The sequence below is a fragment of the Zalophus californianus genome, chromosome 2 (genome assembly GCF_009762305.2).
Source record: "Zalophus californianus isolate mZalCal1 chromosome 2, mZalCal1.pri.v2, whole genome shotgun sequence".
NCBI classification, from domain to species: domain Eukaryota; kingdom Metazoa; phylum Chordata; class Mammalia; order Carnivora; family Otariidae; genus Zalophus; species Zalophus californianus.
The window spans coordinates 83,122,856-83,141,709 of NC_045596.1; the positions used below are offsets into that span (position 1 = coordinate 83,122,856).

At 43.7% G+C, this 18,854-nt stretch overlaps 1 protein-coding gene across 7 annotated transcripts in view; it reads right to left on the reverse strand.

Moving 5' to 3' along the window:
* PPP3CA (protein phosphatase 3 catalytic subunit alpha) overlaps positions 1-18,854 on the reverse strand; it is a 449,539-nt gene that overhangs the window by 306,752 nt on the left and 123,933 nt on the right. For 2 of the 7 annotated variants that reach the window (XM_027598218.2, XM_027598216.2), the window contains exon 1: positions 4,446-5,300. The exons of 3 other annotated variants lie outside the window; for them this stretch is intronic. In XM_027598218.2, the coding sequence (XP_027454019.1) occupies positions 4,446-4,503 (58 nt within the window). In that variant the 5' untranslated portion in view covers positions 4,504-5,300. Of the gene's footprint in view, positions 1-1,483; positions 1,542-2,167; positions 2,221-4,445; positions 5,301-18,854 lie in introns of those variants that run through there. 2 more of the 7 variants (XM_027598219.2, XM_027598221.2) reach the window with 2 other exon arrangements.

The following is an 18,854-nucleotide window of genomic DNA, read 5'->3' on the forward strand; positions in this document are numbered from 1 at the left end:
CATTTTTGTTATATTGACTTTATAGTAGAAATCCTGAAAGAAAATACTAATGAATAGATTAATCTAATTTGTAATTAATAGCATTAATTTACATGCTATTCAGTATGTCCTGAAAAGAAGCTGTTTTGTTAAGTACATTAACCATGCCCAAATCATGTTGTTTATAGTATTAATTAGATTAGCAGACCCCTTTCTTCACATCCAGTGCTGATGTAAACTTTAGCCACCAAACACTGACATTTAATAACACTGAATTAATGAGGTTTTACTGTACTCAAATGGAAAACCAGATACATAGAATATACACGGAATAACTGAACTGATGGTAATAAATCTAAGTAAAATAAATTCACAATGAGCTCTTCTTGACACACCACAAAGAAATGGCATTATTTAATACTTTGTTTCAAAATCCAAACATGAGGATTATTACTGATGTAGCATATTTTCATTTTCTTCTTAAGCAGTATTACCATCTCATTCAGCTAGAAACACTGGTGGTTTGAATCCTTGTTTACTTAATATTTTGCTTAGCTACCAGCTCCTTGATTATATGATCTTAGATATCCTTCCAGAATTTCCCTATGTGTATTTTGTCTTCACAAATAGTCTATAAGCTGGCAATACAAAGAAAGACAGAGCTTTTTGTTTTTGTGTTGTTGTTTTTTTTAATTCCCCCACAGCCAAAAGTAACCTGACACACAGCACAAATTCGCTACTTAAGAGTTTTTGAGAAATTCCCCAAAACTCTTCCCAGGAATTTACCCCCCATCAACCTGTCATGGTATCTGGAATTTCTACCATTAAAATCAGTTTGGGTTAAGGTTAAGAGGCCCTTTAGAAAATACTTAGGGATGGGAACAAGGAAGGGAAAGAGATGCAACAAAGCAAGCACCCATCGCATACAATTTAATTTCCTCTAAGTGTATGACTTTCCTGTAGCAAAGTTCTATAGCGGAGAGGGAATGTTAGGGCCAGTCAAGGAGTTAAAGGCAGGAACAGGCAGGGAGAAATGAACAAAAGCCAGTTTTAAACCAGCCCTGTGTACCACCACTGCAGAGAAAATCCAGACTACGTGGTGTGCTGGGGGAAAGCGGGGAGAGTGGTTATTCTTCTATTTACTGCCCTCCATCTTTTGCCAGATAGTTATGCGTATACTTTGTTTCCTTAAAAAATGTAAAACAGTAAATGGATCAAATTATTATGATTTCCAACGAAGGGTATTACCCAAGATCTCTTCTATGAATTTTTATACTTTCCATTGTTTTTATCCAAGAACAGTTAAAAATGAAACAGCACCAGTTTTGCTAAACGAAGTAACTTTTTTTCTGCGGTAACCTAAATGAATGCTTTTTATCTCCAATGCTGCCATTCCCTTTCATTTTTAAGATTTGGAAAACTGATCACAGGCTCTGAACACACTCTAGAAGATGCTACGAACCTGAAAAATTGCATAGTTAGTTGAGACTTAAACTCAACCTACCTTTCTAAAGTTGCATTCTGGAAGTACAAATCAAGAAAGCCGTCACATCATGGTATTACTACAAACAAAACCACAAGCACAGCTTTATTTGTAAATAGCAATTTGTTATACAACAAAAGCCAGATGACACTAATGCAGATAACTGTAAACACACACCATGGCATGCCATGGTAATAATGATTCAAATACTTATTTCTATATGTAACCAAATACTACTATCTGTACTTTGTAAAAGGAGAGAAAGTTTAAGGAGCACAAAAATTTCCTCAGACCACTGAGATGAAGTTCTAACAAAATTTAAAGTCATGGTTGAATGAACTATGTCTTATCTGATTTTGTAAATACAAAAAATCATTTGGGTCAAATCTGTTTTCCATTCATCATACATGCACTTTCTACTCACTAAGCATGTGTATACGTGGGGAAATGCTATTTCCTAGAGAACTGATAATCAAAATAGATTACCATTTCAAATAATTAGTTATAAAAATCATATATGTGACAAAATGTTGGATCCACCTTTCGATAATGCCTGTTAAGCCAACAATATAAAGTCTGTAAGAAAGCATAAAACAGCATGCCCGCCTTAAAATAAGGATTTGTCAATAAAACTTTTTTCCTATAAACAAAATTTCACATTCAAAATTCACATCAAGATCCTTAACAAAACAAATGCAAAATTACCTTTTCCTATTTTGAGACTTTCCTATGTTCCTATATTATCCACATGTGCATTTCAGTTCTGCAAAAATATGTAAATCATTTCTTTGAAATTATGGGGGGGTTGTGTACTTACAATAAAGAGCCATTTATAAAAATATTATATCATTGGAAAAAAGCAAGGCAAAATAGGCATGGAATGGTTGAATGGGCTCCTTCACATTAATCGGTAAAGACACCAAGCCAGAACATATTAACAATTATTTTTACATTCTTCCCTGCTTGACAACTTTCCATTTACAGGGAAAAGCCACACTTTGTGATTTAAAACAGGGAACCTGAACTTATGTGTGCACATATGAATGTTTTTTAATTGCTGACACATTTATTGCTATCATTTGAATGGTAAGCTTTACATTAATTGTTTTGATGGCTTCTCCGCCTTTTGGCTAAGATCGAGTGTACGTTAATTGTTTTGAAAACAGGCAATCTAAACACACAGACTGGAGTTACACCTAAACTTCACACATTAGGGAAATACTCTGATAGTTCAGCAAAAGGTCTTAATTTTTGAAAATGTCAACAGAAACCCTTAATACAAAGCCTAGTTCTTTTGAATGAATTTGAATTCACTGTTTTAACATGAGGAGCCATGCCTGCAGAAAGAACAGCTGTGCATCTATAGTCCTATTTCCAGTCATTTTTGCAAAGGTATTTCCTCCTTATTTTGATGAGTCTATGAATACTGCATTCAAGCAGGAATGATTCTAATACAACCAAAACAAGAAAAGATATTTTGTGTTCTTTTTTTAAGAAGGAGAGAATAATTTTCCCCCCATCACCAGGAACACACACACACACACACACAACTTTAAAAACTAAGCAAATCTGAATGGGGCAATGAACAGTTCTGACACCCCAGGACTTCTGTATCATGGTCTTATGGCTGCTGAGTTACTTCATCTAAGTGCTCACGGGGCAAATGACTTTACTGCCTTGCACTCTAATGCATGGCCACATTAGATACTATCTCAGTTTTACACACAGCGCGCGCACAGACAGACAGACACACACACGCCACACGCCACACCAGACAGTGCTGTTTCCAATTTAAGAGGCCCCTTGTGCGCCTATCCCATACATACCCCATCCCTGCTCTGCTCCGGGTCCTAACACCAGGAATGAGGGACACTACTTAATCCTGGCGGATCTGTTCTGTTGTCCCATCCTTCCAGGATTCGTGGGATGGTTCCTCCCCCACTCCACCACGGAACACAACGAGGACGGCGGGTTTTCCCGAGCAAGAAAGAAACTGGTGGTCCCCTTCCTCACCCCACGCATCCCGGCTTCTCTACGCCAGAAACCCCAGAGGCAGAAGTATACACGATCCCGGGGCAGGGGAGAGGAGCCAATAATAGGAATCAAATAGCCCGTTAACAAGGGGGTGCCAGGGGCATGGAAGAAGCGAGCGGGGTGAGGTTACCAAGGGGGAGGTGTGCTCCAGCGGGGAACCATTCAAGAGCAATGACAGGTCGGCGGGGTAAGGCTCGGGTGGCGGGGGAGGTTGGAGAACTGCTTTCCGTGTCTTTCTCAGGGCCTGCGGGGGAATCCCGGGGCGGCGGCGGCGGGGCTCACGGGTCGTTCCCCGCCTCCCGCGGCCCCCTCGCGTCCCCTCGGCCACCCCCTCCGCCTGCGGCCGCCCCCGCCCCGCGCGGAAGGAAGCGCCGGGCTCCCCCCACGCTCTCCCGCTCTCTCGCGAGTCCTGTGCAGGCCCTTTCAGGGGGAGGGGGAGGGGGAGGGGGCGCGGAGGGAATTGCTGCAATGGAGCGCCGAGAGAACCCTGCCCGAGCGAGGCAGGCGGTAGAAAGCCACGGCCACATAAAAATGCCATATTAATTTTTAAAAAGCCATAAATCACCCCTCCCTCTGCAAAAGAAAATCATAAACCGATCCCATGCAAGCCTGCGAGCAGCCACCCACTTCCTATTTCTGTCACAGAAGCTACACCCTGCCAGCAACCACCCCCCGGGCGCCCCCTCCCGCCACCGCCACCCCCGCCGCCGCCTCCCCGCTGCTCAGCCATTTGCCAACTGACGCCCCCGTAAATAAAAATGCCCCAAGTGGGGCCGGGTGGGAGGCTTGGGGGAAGGGCGCGCAAAGGAGGGGGAATCGAGGGTTGCACAATATCCTAGAAGGTCCGTGGCTGGAGCAAGGAGAGAACCGGAGGCGGGGGGAGGGGAGGCAAGCCGTGAGGGTTCCTGCGGCACACGGTGCACCCGGGCGACCGCGGCGCGCCGCTTACCTTTCACCACCCTGTCTGTCGTCGACAACTTGGGATCAATTGCCTTGGGCTCGGACATCTCCAGCCGCCGGGGGACAGCGACGCGCTGCTCGTCCGTCCTAATGCACACCCCGACCGGACCGGCGGGCCAGACACTCAACGCCGCCGCCGCCGCGCTGCAAACCGCTCGGCTGGAGGTCTGGGCTCTGAGCTGGCTTTAAAGTTACTGCCTTCTCGCGCGTCCCTCCTCCTCCTCGTCCTCCTCCTCCTTCTCCTCCACCTCCTCCTCCTTCGCCGCCGCCGCCGCTTTCACTCCTCCTCCGCCGCCGCCAGCCCCGCCGACTCCGCTCCCGGCTGCGCGTGTGTGGTGGTTATTTATTTATTTTCTAAGCACGCCTCTTGGTTCTTCTTTTATTCTTGGGGGAAGGGGGATGGGGAGGAGAAGCGCACACAGGAGCACCCACCCTGGCAAGGAAACCGGGCACCGCGGAATGGAGCCCCACGCGCGCACTCTGCCGGGATTAAGACCGATCACATGGGGAGGGCCGGGGGCGAGAGAGAAGAGGCAGGGCCGCCAATGTCAGTGCCACCAGCCGTTCCTCGGCGTCTCCGGCGGCGGAGAGGCGGCCGCCGCTGCTGCTAGCGCTGTTGCCGCCGCTGCTTCCCCACACCAAGCGCCGTCGCTTGTCCGCGGCCGCCGGAGACGTCCCGCCGCTGCGCTCGCCCGCGCTCGTCTCTGCCTCCCCGCGCCGCTCCTTCACTCACACAGGCACAGCCGCGGAGCTCGGCAGACACAGTCCCGGGCGCAACCTACCCTCCTCCTCCGCCGCCGCCGCCGCCGCCTCCACCTCCGCCACCGCGCCCGCCTCCGCCTCCTCCCCTTCCTCCTCCCGGCCCCCGCCTCCAGCGCCCCGGCAGCCTCCACCTCCCTGCGGAGCCAGCCCCTCGCTCCCCGCCCCGACGTCGAAGCTGTGGGCGCCCATTGGCTGACGTGCGCGTCACTCACTGCTAGGTAGCGGCCTCCCCGCTCCTCCCGCCTCCCGCTCCTCCTCGCCGTCCCCGCCCCCTGCTCTGTTTTCTCCAGGCTGCGAGTCCAGTGGGCCTGCCGCCTCCGCCGCCCAGTCCCCGCTCAGGTGTCACTGTTGCTGGCAGGCCGGGATTAGGGAAAGAGAATGGGCAGGGGGTCGCGGCTGGGAGGAGAGGGGCTGTACCTGCCACCCACAGCCCCATTTCGCATCCGCCCCTGGACCCCGCACACTCCCCCGCGCCGCTTTGGCAACTGTGCCTTGTCGGCTGGGTTAAGCCGCAGTGTGAGTAGCCAAGTGCTGAGGGTGTCTCCGGGTGTGTGCGTGGCCCGCGAGAGGGCAAAAAGGGGGGGAGGCAGGGAGAAGAGGGAAGGGGTGGTGGTGAGAAGCACCGAGAGAGGGCGGAGGAAGGAAGACCGCGGGGAGCTCCGGGGCCCGCGGCACAGCTGCTGTCGCTGTCGCTACGGCAGCTGTCCAGGGAAGATCGCCAAAACGGCGACGAATAAACAACTTACCTTGGGGAGACGAGCTCCGCCTGTGATGGGTGTACGGTGGTCTTTGCTATTGGGGCTTTTTTTGTGGGCGGTGTGGTGGTTATCAGTGTTTCCCACCCATGCATCCACACCTTTTGTAAGGAGGGGGCCGCTTCTGAGCGTCGCGACCCAGGGACGTGGCGGAGTGTGCGGGGCGGGCTTGCCAAGGAGATTGGGGACGGGAGTCCAAGCGACCCCCGGCAGCTCTGAGTCACCCAGGGCTGCCCTGCCGATCTCCTGGGAGAAATGACAGGGCGGGAGACACACCGGAGAGGGTCGCCTTTTCCCTGTTCACACGCGCACGCAGCCAGTGGTTGGGACTGGTGGCACCACACCTCCCTTCCTGGCTCCTTCCAATCATTCGACGTCCACTTGGTGTTCCCGGTGTGTGCAGGGCCCTGAAGCCCAAGGCGGATCCCCACTCTGGTCCCTTCGGTTGGAAGGAGAATAAAGGAGAGAGTGTTAGGCGCAGGAGGACAGGGAGTGACAATGGCCCGATAGCTCCTTTCTGACCTGCCTGCCGCGCCACAGAATGAGGAGCCAATCTCCCTCTGCCCGAAGGTCACCTCCGCTCACTACCCCTCTCTCTGACCAACCGGGCAAGGAGATTGGAGCTTGCTTCTTTGTGAATAACAAAGAGAGCTGAATAAATTTCTCACCCTCCGTCCTTCTTGTTACATTTCTTAATTCCTCCACTATCAGGTTTTTTTCCTATTTCCTGAATTGGACAATGAGCCCAGTAAAAGGCCTAATAAAAGATTTAGGGAAGCTAGGAGATGGAGCCAGAAGTGTATAGGGGACGTGGATTAGATTCGAAAATAGGTTTGAGAACTTGACTGATGGAGCTGGAGTATGGCTTGAGCAATGTAGCCCGCAAGGAAGAGGAGCTCACAGTAAAAGGCAGGGGAGCCTCCTTGGAGGCCTTCTAGCAAAAGGAGACCATGTGGGGTGTGTCCCACATACTCAGGGAGGCTGCCACCAGCTCCAAGATTCTGCTGCCCAATTCACAACCCCAGGACAGTGTGTGGTAATTAGGGAGACAGTGCATTCAATAAATATGTATTGTGTTCCTTTTCTATGCCAGACACTGTGGTAGGTAATTTGTGTGCTGTGTGTGTGTAGGGTGTGTTGGGGGGGGCAGTTATTTAAAAATGGTCCTTGCCCTCAATAAAGCCTAGAGCCTAGTAAAACTGTCATAAAAATATGAGCTCTGAGAGGCCACTGTATCGCCTCAGGAAGTGGTTGCTGAAAACAGTCTCCTGAGCACGAGCAGTGTTAGTTGCTAAGGCAGATTCGGGAAGTTGGTTCCTAGCCAGATGGCACAGAGTGAGGCAGGGATGCCAAGACCTATTGGTGAAGAAGAGAGCCTGCCTGAGAAAAGACCAGGAAACCATGTCCAGTGATGCTCACTTCCAAGGCCACAGTGTTTTATCCCACATGTTGCAAACAGAGGTGCAGTTCCCACCGTTATTTGGACACAGTTGTCAGGTTTAGGAAAAACACCTTTGAACCAAGATCAGAAGGCTTAAAATGTCAGCACTGTAGAAAAGTTTTATGATGTAGATAGGAAATAAAGGCACACCTTTGAGGCACACCCTTCAGTCCGCTACAAGTTTGGGACACCTCCTAGCTGAGGTATGTGTGGGAAAAAAGTTATGAATCATAATCACTTTACAACACATCTTATTATCACCAGTCACCTTTAATGCACGTGTATGGTCCCATACTGTGACAACAGAAACACATCTCCTTGGACAAAATTGGACCCTACTCAAAGGAAAACTACATAGCAGAAATTAACTAGAGACTAGTTATCGGCATACCTGGCATACTGGAATAGCCAAATCATCTTTTGTATTGAGATAATTTTTCAGATGTCCTACAATTTGCTGCCATTTTTTAAAATCCTATTAGACTGTCCATGTAGTCCATGATTATATTATCGCTTACCTAAAATTACCTTACACTTGGAATTTACATTTTCAAGAAGTTACTTCAACACTGTCCTTTGCTTATGAAGAAAAAGAAAGGAGAAAAAGGGAGGGGGGGAGCCCATTGTGGCAGAAAACAACTTGCAGTCTGCTAAAAAAAAAAAAAAAAAAAAAAAAAAATTGTATTTCCCTTTCCTTAGTATACTCTCTGGAAAGCATCTGCCCAGGTAGGAATTCCATTCCCTGGCAGGCATCTGCTTGCAGCTCAGTGGGTGCATGTGACTAGTTCTGGCCAATGGATTATGGGCTAAAGTGTTTGATCAGTTTCAGGCCAAGGCAGTTAAGCAGGAGTTATGCATTCTTCTTCAGCCAATGAGCTCCCATCCTTTAGCTGAATGCAGAGGCTTCTAGGGCAGAGGAGAAAGCATAACCCTAAATGGAAAGAGCCGAATGCCTAGATTACCACAGAGAGATATGCTGCCCACCTACAAGGAAAATCTTCTTTAGACTTTACAAAAGAAGAAATAGATTTTTACTGTGTTGCTCCATTGAAATTTGAAGATATGTTTGTTAGGGTAGTTAGTATTCCCAAATTAATATACAAGAGTTATTTATTATGTTAGTTCAAAAGGTAAAATCCAGAATTACTGTGTATCTCTTATATAACAGCATGACCAGAATACCAAAAATACTCTTATTTCTTTTAATACAAGAGCATCAAAATTGTATATTTTGTAAATGAATTATTCATTTACCAGTTGTGTTTTGAACATCTGTTCTGTGCAAGGTACTGTGCTAGATGATGCAAAAAATGTATAAAGAATTCAAAGATTTAGTCCCTTCATTCAAGGATCTCAAAGTCTTGTAGTATAAGAATTGTACATGTATTTGTTAATATTTAGGTGTAAAGTGCTACTTCCTCTCACTATTGGAGAACTCAAACTAATTTTACTGTTCACTTCATCTAAATTAATTATGAAGATAAGTATGTGTGCAAAAAAATACTGAAGATTTGGAGTAATTGATGCATTCAAGTGCTCCATGTCACAGCTTACTTCCGTTGGTGCAAATCAGAGTAAAGGAACAATATTTTAGTTTGCTATCAAGTGCTTTCCTAGATCTAGAGGCATTTTTGTTTTGAAGAAAAGAAATAGAGATGTATTTTATATCCTGTTTTGAGAATAACCTGCTTTTGAAAATGTGGACTTTCCGTTCTTGGATGAATGTTCTATCATTTGACATTAGGAATTGCATATAACTTCTGGTTCTGGCTCTTCTGAGGCATGCACTTCGTTCTGAGTAGTTGATGGTCGACAGCAGTATGTCTGACCTGTTCTCACCTGCACTGGTGGAGCATAGCACTAAAGAACTTGCAGAGTAGACAGCCAGTCCTGGTGAGGCCATGGTGTACGAGAATTTGATTTATTATCGGAAAGCGAATATCTCTGACACTCACTTCTAACGTATGAACTTCTACCCTCTTCACAGTAGAGACTCTACAGAATATATTAGTCAACATGGATATTATTTGAGGTTAAAACTAAAAGGGCTTTTATTGTTTATCTTTTGGATTGCTCTTGAAATTTTGTTCAACCTTTTATTTTTCAGAAGGCAATTTTACTCATTTTAGGAAAGTTATTTCTCCAAGAACATAAAAAATTGTTATGCCAAATATATTCAAGAATAAATTATTTTTTTTCTATTAGGGACCAAACTATAACATGCAATTATATGCTAAGATTAATATTGAGTGGATATATTTTACATAAAATTTGACAAGACTTCAGGTGATCATATTCATGCAGATTTAATAAACATATATTCATATTTTTTTAATTTATATTTGTATCTTCATCTTATATTCCAGTTCTGGGCACAGAGTAGGTGGTCAACCAATTTTGTTGAGTGAAATTTAAAAAAGTATTGGCATCCAATATGTGAAGCCCTAGGCTTAATACCACAGTATCTGCTCTCAGGGATATTTCAATATTACTAATATACATACATATATGTGTGTATATATATATATGTATCTCTCTCTCTCTCTATACACACACACACACACTCACTGGTAAGAAGTCTTATTAGCCCTTTCTCCTAGATAGTTTAAATTCTAATTTTATTATTAATTTTAAAATTATGAATAGGTTAATGGTGCCAAGTCATACATGTTTACATTTAAAATAGATATATGTATGCCATTATATTGACAACCTGAGAAATAGTCATGCCATAAAACTATATATTCTGACTTTTCTAAACTCAGAGTTTCAGAATATTTGAACCGAAATGAGCTGAAGTTGATATTTGAAGTGCTTTGAGAACAATGTCAACAACAACGGCAAAAGGCTTAGTAATCAAATTAAAGGTACTACCAAATTGTAGGAGACTTGAAAAATCAATTTAGGAGAAAGTTCATCAAGCTCTTTAAAAGCACATTTGCATATACAAAATCAATATAGTATTAGAAATGAGGTTCACTCATCAAAACTAGCAGAAATTTAACTTTACTGGAAGTAAGTTTTGCCCATTATTGATTGAAAATTCATGAATTTGCAAGGAAACAGTTTATTATTAAAAAAGAATCTTGATCCCAGGGTCCTGGGATCAGAGCCCCGCATTGGGTTCCCAGCTCAGCGGGGAGCCTGCTTCTCCCTCTCCCTCTGCCCCTACCCCCCAACTTGTGTTCTTGCCACATTCTGCTCTCTCTCTCTCAAATAAATAAATAAAAAATCTTAAAAGAAAAAAAAAGAATCTTGTACTCAGACTTGCCATCTTTCCATTTTTTTCTAGTCAGTGAGGTTTTACTCTGTTAGTATTTATGGTTATTGGAAAGCATATATTCAATGGACATTTACTGAACACCTCCTAACACATATCAAACACTAGGAATAGAATATGAAAAAAAAAAGTCTCTCCCCTCATAAACCTTACATTCTAACAAAGAGAGACAGATGATTAAAAAGAAAAAAAAGGAACAATTTTAAAAACAATTGCACACTCGGGGCACCTGGGTGGCCCAGTCATTAAGCGTCTGCCTTGGGCTCAGGTCATGATCCCAGGGTCCTGGGATGGAGCCCTGCGTCGGGCTCCCTGCTCAGTGGAGAGCCTGCTTCTCCCTCTGCCTCTGCTCCTCCCGGTGCTTGTGCTCTCTCTCTCTCTCTCTATCAAGTAAATAAATAAAATCTTTAAAAACAACTACACACACACAATATGTTAGGTAGCCTAAATGATAAACATAAAAACAATGTACAGTGGTAAGGGCACTGGAAGATGTGATGGGCGAAGGGGTGCTACTCACTGCTTTAAGCAGATTGTTGAGGGGAGACCTCTCTGAGAAGGTGACATTTCAGTAAAGATTCAAATGAACTCATGGCAATATTTATGCAGCTCTCTGGAGAAAAAAAATGTTTCAGGTAAAGGAATAGCATGTGCAAAGGCCCTGAAGTAAGAGTCTGACATTTTTAAAGAAATGTCAAAGGACTCCAGCGTAGCTAGAGCACTTCAAACTAGAGAGAGTAGGACACGATGAGGTCAGAAAGATGGTGTAGGGTCAGATCATTTGGACCTTATACACCATAGAAAAGATTCTAAATGTTATTCTGGTGAAATGATAAAGTATTTGTTAGGAAAGTGATAAATAATAGGATTTACGCATAAAGAAAACCGTCACTCTTTTGTAAGGACTCTGGATGTAGTTGTAGGAAGGGAGCAGGGGTGGAAATGCCAACAGCACATAAGAGACTGTTGTCCAAATCCAGGCTAGAAATAAAGTGGTTTGGATAAAGAGTTTAGAAGTAAGTGGTGAGAAGTATCCAATCCCCAACATATTTTAAAAGTAGGGTTAACAGATTTGCTGTTGGATTGGATAGAGGATGTGGGAAAATAAAAAAGAGTCAAGAACTGCAAGGTTTGGGGTCTGAGCTAATGGGAGATGGAGTTACCATTTACTGAGAAAAGGAACATTGAAAATGGAGAGCATATTTTGTGGAGAAGACCTAAAACTAGTTTTCGATATGTTAACTTTGAGATGCATATTATATACATGGAGGTGGAAAAGACACGTAGGTGGTTGGATATACGGGCCTACAGAGAGGAGAGAGGCAGGCTGGTGATATATAGAACTTCAAGTCATGGCATCTTAGCCATACTTTATTTCAGTTAAGGGGTAGGAAGAAGAGGAGGGACCAGCAAAGCCGATGGACAGGAGCAGCTTCTGGGGAAGAAAGGAGGTGTGTGTGAGGTCAAGCAAACGAAATGAACTGAGTCAACAATGCTGATGGGTTTGGTAAAACGACAACTGAGAACTGGCTATTGATTTTGGAAAAAAAGGGGAGTTCACTGGTTATTGTACACCTATCTTAAATAGTATCTCATCAGTCTCTGCCTCTCCATACTGATGTAGCTCCTTTTCCGTGTTTATAATTACTTGACGTTACATGTGTGGGTGTGTTTTGTGTGTGATTTGTTTGCCCATCTTTCATCTTTCTGCAGTTAGATAATATGATCCCTGAGAGCAGAGACCTTATCTTACTCCCATTAGAATTTCCAGTGCCCGGCTGTCATATGCCTGGCACATCTAGGTGTTTAATATATGTTTGTTGAAAGAGTGAATATTCACTTGCAGTGCTACCCCAGGTTAGTCTTTCTGCTTTTCTCAATAGTTGAAATAAGCATTTCAATGGGGTGGGGCCTGGGGGAATTAGATGAAGAGGGTCAATGGTACAAATTTCCAGGTGTAAGAATAAATAAGCTCTGGGGATGTAATGTACAGCATCATGACTACAGTTAATAATACCGTGTCGTTGGGGCGCCTGGGTGGCTCAGTCGTTAAGCGTCTGCCTTCGGCTCAGGTCATGATCCCAGGGTCTTGGGATCGAGCCCCACATCAGGCTCCCTGCTCCGCGGGAAGCCTGCTTCGCTTCTCCCTCTCCCACTCCTCCTGCTTGTGTTCCCTCTCTCACTGTGTCTCTCTCTGTCAAATAAATAAATAAAATCTTTAAAAAAAAAAAATAATAATACCGTGTCGAATATTTGAAAGTTACTAAGAGAGTATATCCTAAAAGTTCTCTAATCATAAAGAAAAAATGGTAACTATGTGAGAGGATGGATGTTAATTAATTTTACTGTGGTAATCATCTTGCAATATATGCGTACACCAAATCATGTGGTATATCTTAAATTTATACAATATTCTATGTCAGTTATATCTCAATAAAACTGGGGAGAAAAAATAAGCATTTCAAAGCATTTGTAGGGAAAAAAATTCATGTTTAGATTTTTTTAAGTTACAAAATCAACTTTCATAGAGTAAAAAGAGTTGACTCACGCCCTGAAGATGAGAAATGGAATGGGAATTCAGTTTAGTTTTAGCATGAGGCGTGTCTCTCACATGTCCCCACTGTAAGAATAATTATGTGTGTAAATCCAGGGGAGGGCACAGTATTACTCACAGCTCCTCTTTCTCCAAATACACAAAGAGTTCTATTGTTCGCAACATCTAAGCTATTCCCTGATGATAAGTTAGGCCAGACATTAGCAATTTTCAGGGAGGAAGTGAGCAGGGTGTGGGTAATGGTTGTTTAGAAGCAGTCCCTCAAAAGAGTTTGTTTGTTTTTTTTTTTTTTTCTCTCTCTCTTTCAGGGTATCCCTGATGTCCAGCACAAAGAAATATAGATAGTCAGGGAAATTGTGCTAGATACGCTTTAGGGTACCTGCCCCACCCATACCAATCTTTAAAAATGCCCCAGCCATAGAACCTGCTGAGTGAGCATCAGGACATGGGTTCACCTGGGGCTATCACAGCAGATTGGACAAAGGTGGTCGAGCATTTAACTAAAAGATACCCAAGGACCAGTGACCTTTAACTTCCCTGACCTAATTGGCAAAAGTGAGCTAGGCTAATCAGATACCCTCTGGGAAGAGCAGGGCTTTAAAATTCAGAAGAAAGTTGGTTGTGGTTGTTTGAATGAAAGATCCTGCAGGCGGAGACTGAGATGGCCCACCAGCAAATGACTCATGTGCCAGGTGAATAAACACATGAAGCCGTTTGGGCCAGAGGGACCAGAGGTCGGATTCAGCAAGGGTGAAAAGAGGAGAAAAAGGGGGTGGGGGAAGGAGGGGGGAAAGAGAAACAATCCTAAATCTGTTTTCTTTTTTGTCCTTCCTAAGGCCTGGTTGTTTAATTTTTTTTCTGCATTTATGAGACCCCTCATTGTCCTTACAATAAACCCTGTTTTCTAGAGATGGTTTGAGAGTTATGTTCCTTACAACCCAAAAGCCCATCACTAAATCATATGGAAGATACAAAGAGCAGCTAAGATTGTTAGTCTGTGTCTCTGTAAGTTTTCAGAAGTTAACACCTTCTGATTCTGATGTTTACAGAAATCCTCTTCTTCATTCAAAAAATGACTATAAAATGCTCCCATCCTTGTCCATCCCTGTTGTTTCTATAGCACATCCAATGCCAAAAACAAAGAGAGCAAAACAGTAGATGTAAAGAGAGAAAGAGAGAGAGACCAACTGGGGAGTCTTGGTAAGTTTTGGAGCTATTTCACTGAATATTCTCTATGCCTGTTTTCATGTCACCATCAGGCAGGTTACAGGATATGTTGCAGTAAAAATGGAAAAATCTCAGTAGCTTAACAAAGTTTGAAGTCATCTGCAGGTCTGAGCCACCCCTTGGGGCAGCCATCCTCCGGGTGCTGACTTGGCATTCCAGCTTGCTTCAGTCTGTCAGAGGGCACCCTATCAGCATGTGATTTCATGGTAACCCGGTGAGGGGGCAGGTAGGAGAGCCCTGGAGAGCTGAGCTCCAGCAATCAAGAGCTTTAGCCTGGAAGTGACACTCACACATGATTATACTCACATTTCATTGGCCTGAGCTCCTCATTTGGCCACACCTAATTTCGAGAGGGACAGAGGTATGTGATCCTCCCACATATCCAATATTAGAGGGAGATCAAATATTTATAAAGAGTAATAATGCCAATCAGCATTTCTAAATAATCCATCCAACCCTGTGGGACCTCCAGGTTGCTGTTTGACACCCAGTGAGGAAGGCAGGTGTCTTATTTGTCTTACATGCCAAGACACTCCTGAATGACTATGGATCCTGATCTGCTTCTTGTACTGAAACTCTCCTTCCGTCCCTGTTGCATGGCCTGTACTGGTCTGAATGGGATACACTCCACTTGGACGGGTTTTGATATTACTGCATCTTCCCTGGGCCTGCAGTCCCACAACAGAATCCTGGTATCACTACCACTTCGTGTAAACTCCCCAGCTCCCTCTTAGGCCAAGGCTTAGTTCCTCCCTCATGCTCCGCACTCTGGTGCCTCTGTAGATGGGCAGCGTTGGACAAGAATGGACAGTTACTAATATTATACAAACTGGACTTGAAAAAGAATGCCTTTTTTAAAAAATATTTTATTTATTTAGCTGACAGAGCACAACTAGGCAGAGTGGCAGGCAGAGGGAGGGGGAGAAGCAGATTCTCTGCTCAGCAGAGATCCCAAGACCCCGGGATCACAACCTGAGCCGAAGGCAGATGCCTAACTGACTGAACCACACAGGTGCCCGCAAAGAATGCCTTTTTAATGTGTCTTAGGCACATCTGGAAGCACTGAGTTCTTTTCTGATTTTCAAAGATGTGAGCAGATTACCTGGAAATTTGAATATATCTATATATAGATATGTATCATATATAGAGTTATGAGTCACTGCCTTTTCTAAAAAGTTAATATGACCAGTTTAATAATATGCAAATTTATTGTACTGCATAAATGTTAAGCAGTTTCTGTGGATGCTTTGTTCTGGTACTGTTCTGATACAGAAAAAAAAATTTTTTTTTTCTTTTCTTACTTTGTTAGTCCTACAGTGTGATAGGTAGTCTTTTGTGTCAACCTGACTAGGTCATAATACCCAGTTGTTTAACCAAACCCTAGTCTAGATGTTGCTGTGAAGGTATTTTGTAGACGTGGTTTACATCTACAATTGACTTGATGTAAGGAGATGACCCTTGATAATATGGGTGGGCCTCATGCTATCAGTTGAAGGTCTTAAGAGCAAAAACTGAGGTCTCCCGGAGGAGGAATTCTGCTTCAACTTTGTAGCATTGGCTCTTGCCTGAGTTTCCAGCCAGCCAGTCTGCCCTACGGATGTCAGACTCACCAGCCTATGAGTGTGTGAGCCAATTCTTTAAATCTCTTTACATGCACATAACACATAAAGTTATATATATGCATATAATTTCATATATATATATGATATATACATATATAATTTCAGGTTCTGTTTCAAACCCCGACTGATGCTCACAATGTGTCATTTTTTTCTGATTCAAGGTCAGCAGTTACTCTAAATATCATTAATATTTATGCATCCATATCTTTCTGTCTCTCTGGCTGTCTCTGTCTCTTACACATGCATGCACGCAAGTGCATACACACCCACATACACAACACATCACATAGGAACACGTATATTGATTAAGAGATAAAATTTCCAGTTTAATTTTCTAGGGTAAAAATTCACTTTGTTTTTCTCACTCATGGCCTGGATAAAGAATTTCTATTCTCCTCAATATACCAAATTTCCAGGTAATTCTAATGGATCGTCAGTTGCCTAAGGTTGGGGTACCCAGATATAGACCTGAGTTGAAGAGTCAAATAAAAGTGATTTATTAAAGAGTGTCCCAAGGAAAAAAACCAAAGGAAAGTAGGGCAAGTGACAGGTAAGGGAAGGAAACAAGGCAAGGGTGAGATGTCAAACCAAGACCCAGGGATGGTAACTTTGACTAACTCCTGCAGGGGACCTCTGCAGACTTGTAAGTCACGCCTCCAAACTGTTCCCATCAGGGACCAGGGAGCTGAGTGTATTTACCCACACAAGTCAGTGGGTGGAGATGCAAATTCCTAGGCCCTCCCGGCTCTCTTCACATTCAGGGAAGGTGCTGGGGAAGACTGAGGACAGCACTGGGACAGAGATGTCGGTGAAAGCATGCAGGGAGCTGTTGTACATGGAAATGGAAAAGGTTTGGAGAGGATTTGGGTGGATAAGGAGAATCTGCTGGTCAGAATCATAAACCACATGGATAGAGGGATGGTATTAGGAAAACAATTAAATCACTTCTTTGAAGGTATGCAGTTAAAAAAAATTCTACCTCTTCTTTTACTGCTTCAAATTAGTCTCCTTTTCCCACCTCCACACCATCCTAGGAATTAATGTGATATGATTTCATGGGCAGATGGTCTCGCTCCTGCTCCATTTCCAATCCCCAAATAACGTCCCTTCTATTGTATGAAATTCTTAAATCTCAGAACATAGAATGTGGTCCCTTTATGGATAGACTAATGTGAAAATATTCCCAAGACAGGAAACACATTGACTCAGCTCAGAACTGAGATCTGTCCTGGGTATTTGTGCCTAGGTCCTCTGCCCAGCCTTGGAAAGCATTTGGTGTATGCTGGCTCTTTTATCTATTTAGAAGCCATATCTCAAACCTGACTCATCCCCATCTTCTACATGAATTATAGGGCCATAGTTCTATGGATAAAGATTGGGTACATGATGCCATCTTCCCCCATCAGATTCCTTTATTTGGAGAATTTTGGATTCAATCTTTCTCTAGAACACAGGTGGTATTTATACAAAGGCAATTTTTGCAGCTATATCATTCTATCCTATAAGATCAGGAAAGCAGAAAAAGGTTTTCTACAGAAAGAGAGAAAGAAATACATAGGCATGCAGAGAAGAGCAGAGCTAAAAGACAGCAGAAAGGCTGCTAGTATTCCCTTCTCTGACTCCACCATGTCCCTGAGGCCCAGCTGCATGATGCTTCTTGGGGCCCTGAGACCCCAATATATTCTTAGCATTCATTCCCATTTTGGGCTGAAGTTGGGTTGAAATTTAGTTATATGCAACCAAAGAGTAATAAATAAGAACGGGAAACTAACAGTAACAAATTTTCTGAGCTATGGACTTTGCCTGGGAGGAATCCTGAGTAGAGACCAGAGGGCATCCCTTATCTCCAGACATCTGCATGAGCGTGGGGTGGTCCAGAGGCTAAGGTGGCAAAATGCATAACTCAGGGAGATAAGAAGACTTTCCAGAAGTTACCAGACGGGAACACTTTTTAGAGGACCATTTTCCAGATCCTCAAATTCATACTTACTTTTTCTTAAAGTTGACCAATGGAACAGAATAGAGAGTGCAGATATGAACCCTCAAATCTAGGGTCAAATAATCTTTAACGAAGCAGGAAAAAATATGCAATGGAAAAAAGACAGTCTCTTCAATAAATGGTGCTGGGAAAACTGAACAGCTATATACAGAAGAATGAAACTTGACCATTCTTTTACGCCATATGCAAAGATAAACTCAAAATGGATAAAAGACCTCAATGTGAGACAGAGGAGAACATAGGCAGTAACCTCTTCAACCTGGGCCACAGCAACTTCTTTCAAGACATGTCTCCAAAGGCAAGGGAAACAAAAGTGAAAATGAACTTTTGGGACTTCATCAAGATGAAAAGCTTCTGCACAGCAAAGGAAACAGCCAACAAAACAAAGAGGCAACCCACGGAATGGGAGATGATTTTTGCAAATGACACTACAAAGAGCTGATATCCAAGATCTATAAAGAACTTCTCAAACTCAACAACCAAAAAAACAAATAATCAAGTCAAAAAATGGGCAGAAGACATGAACAGACACTTCTCCAAAGAAGACATACAAATGGCTAACAGACACATGAAAAAATGTTCAGCATCATTAGCCATCAAGGAAATTCAAAGCAAAACCCCACATACCACCTTACACCAGTTAGAATGGCAAAAATTGACAAGGCAAGAAACAACAAATGTTGGAGAGGTTGTGGAGAAAGGGGAACCCTCTTACACTGTTGGTGGGAATGCAAGTTGGTACAGCCACTTTGGAAAAC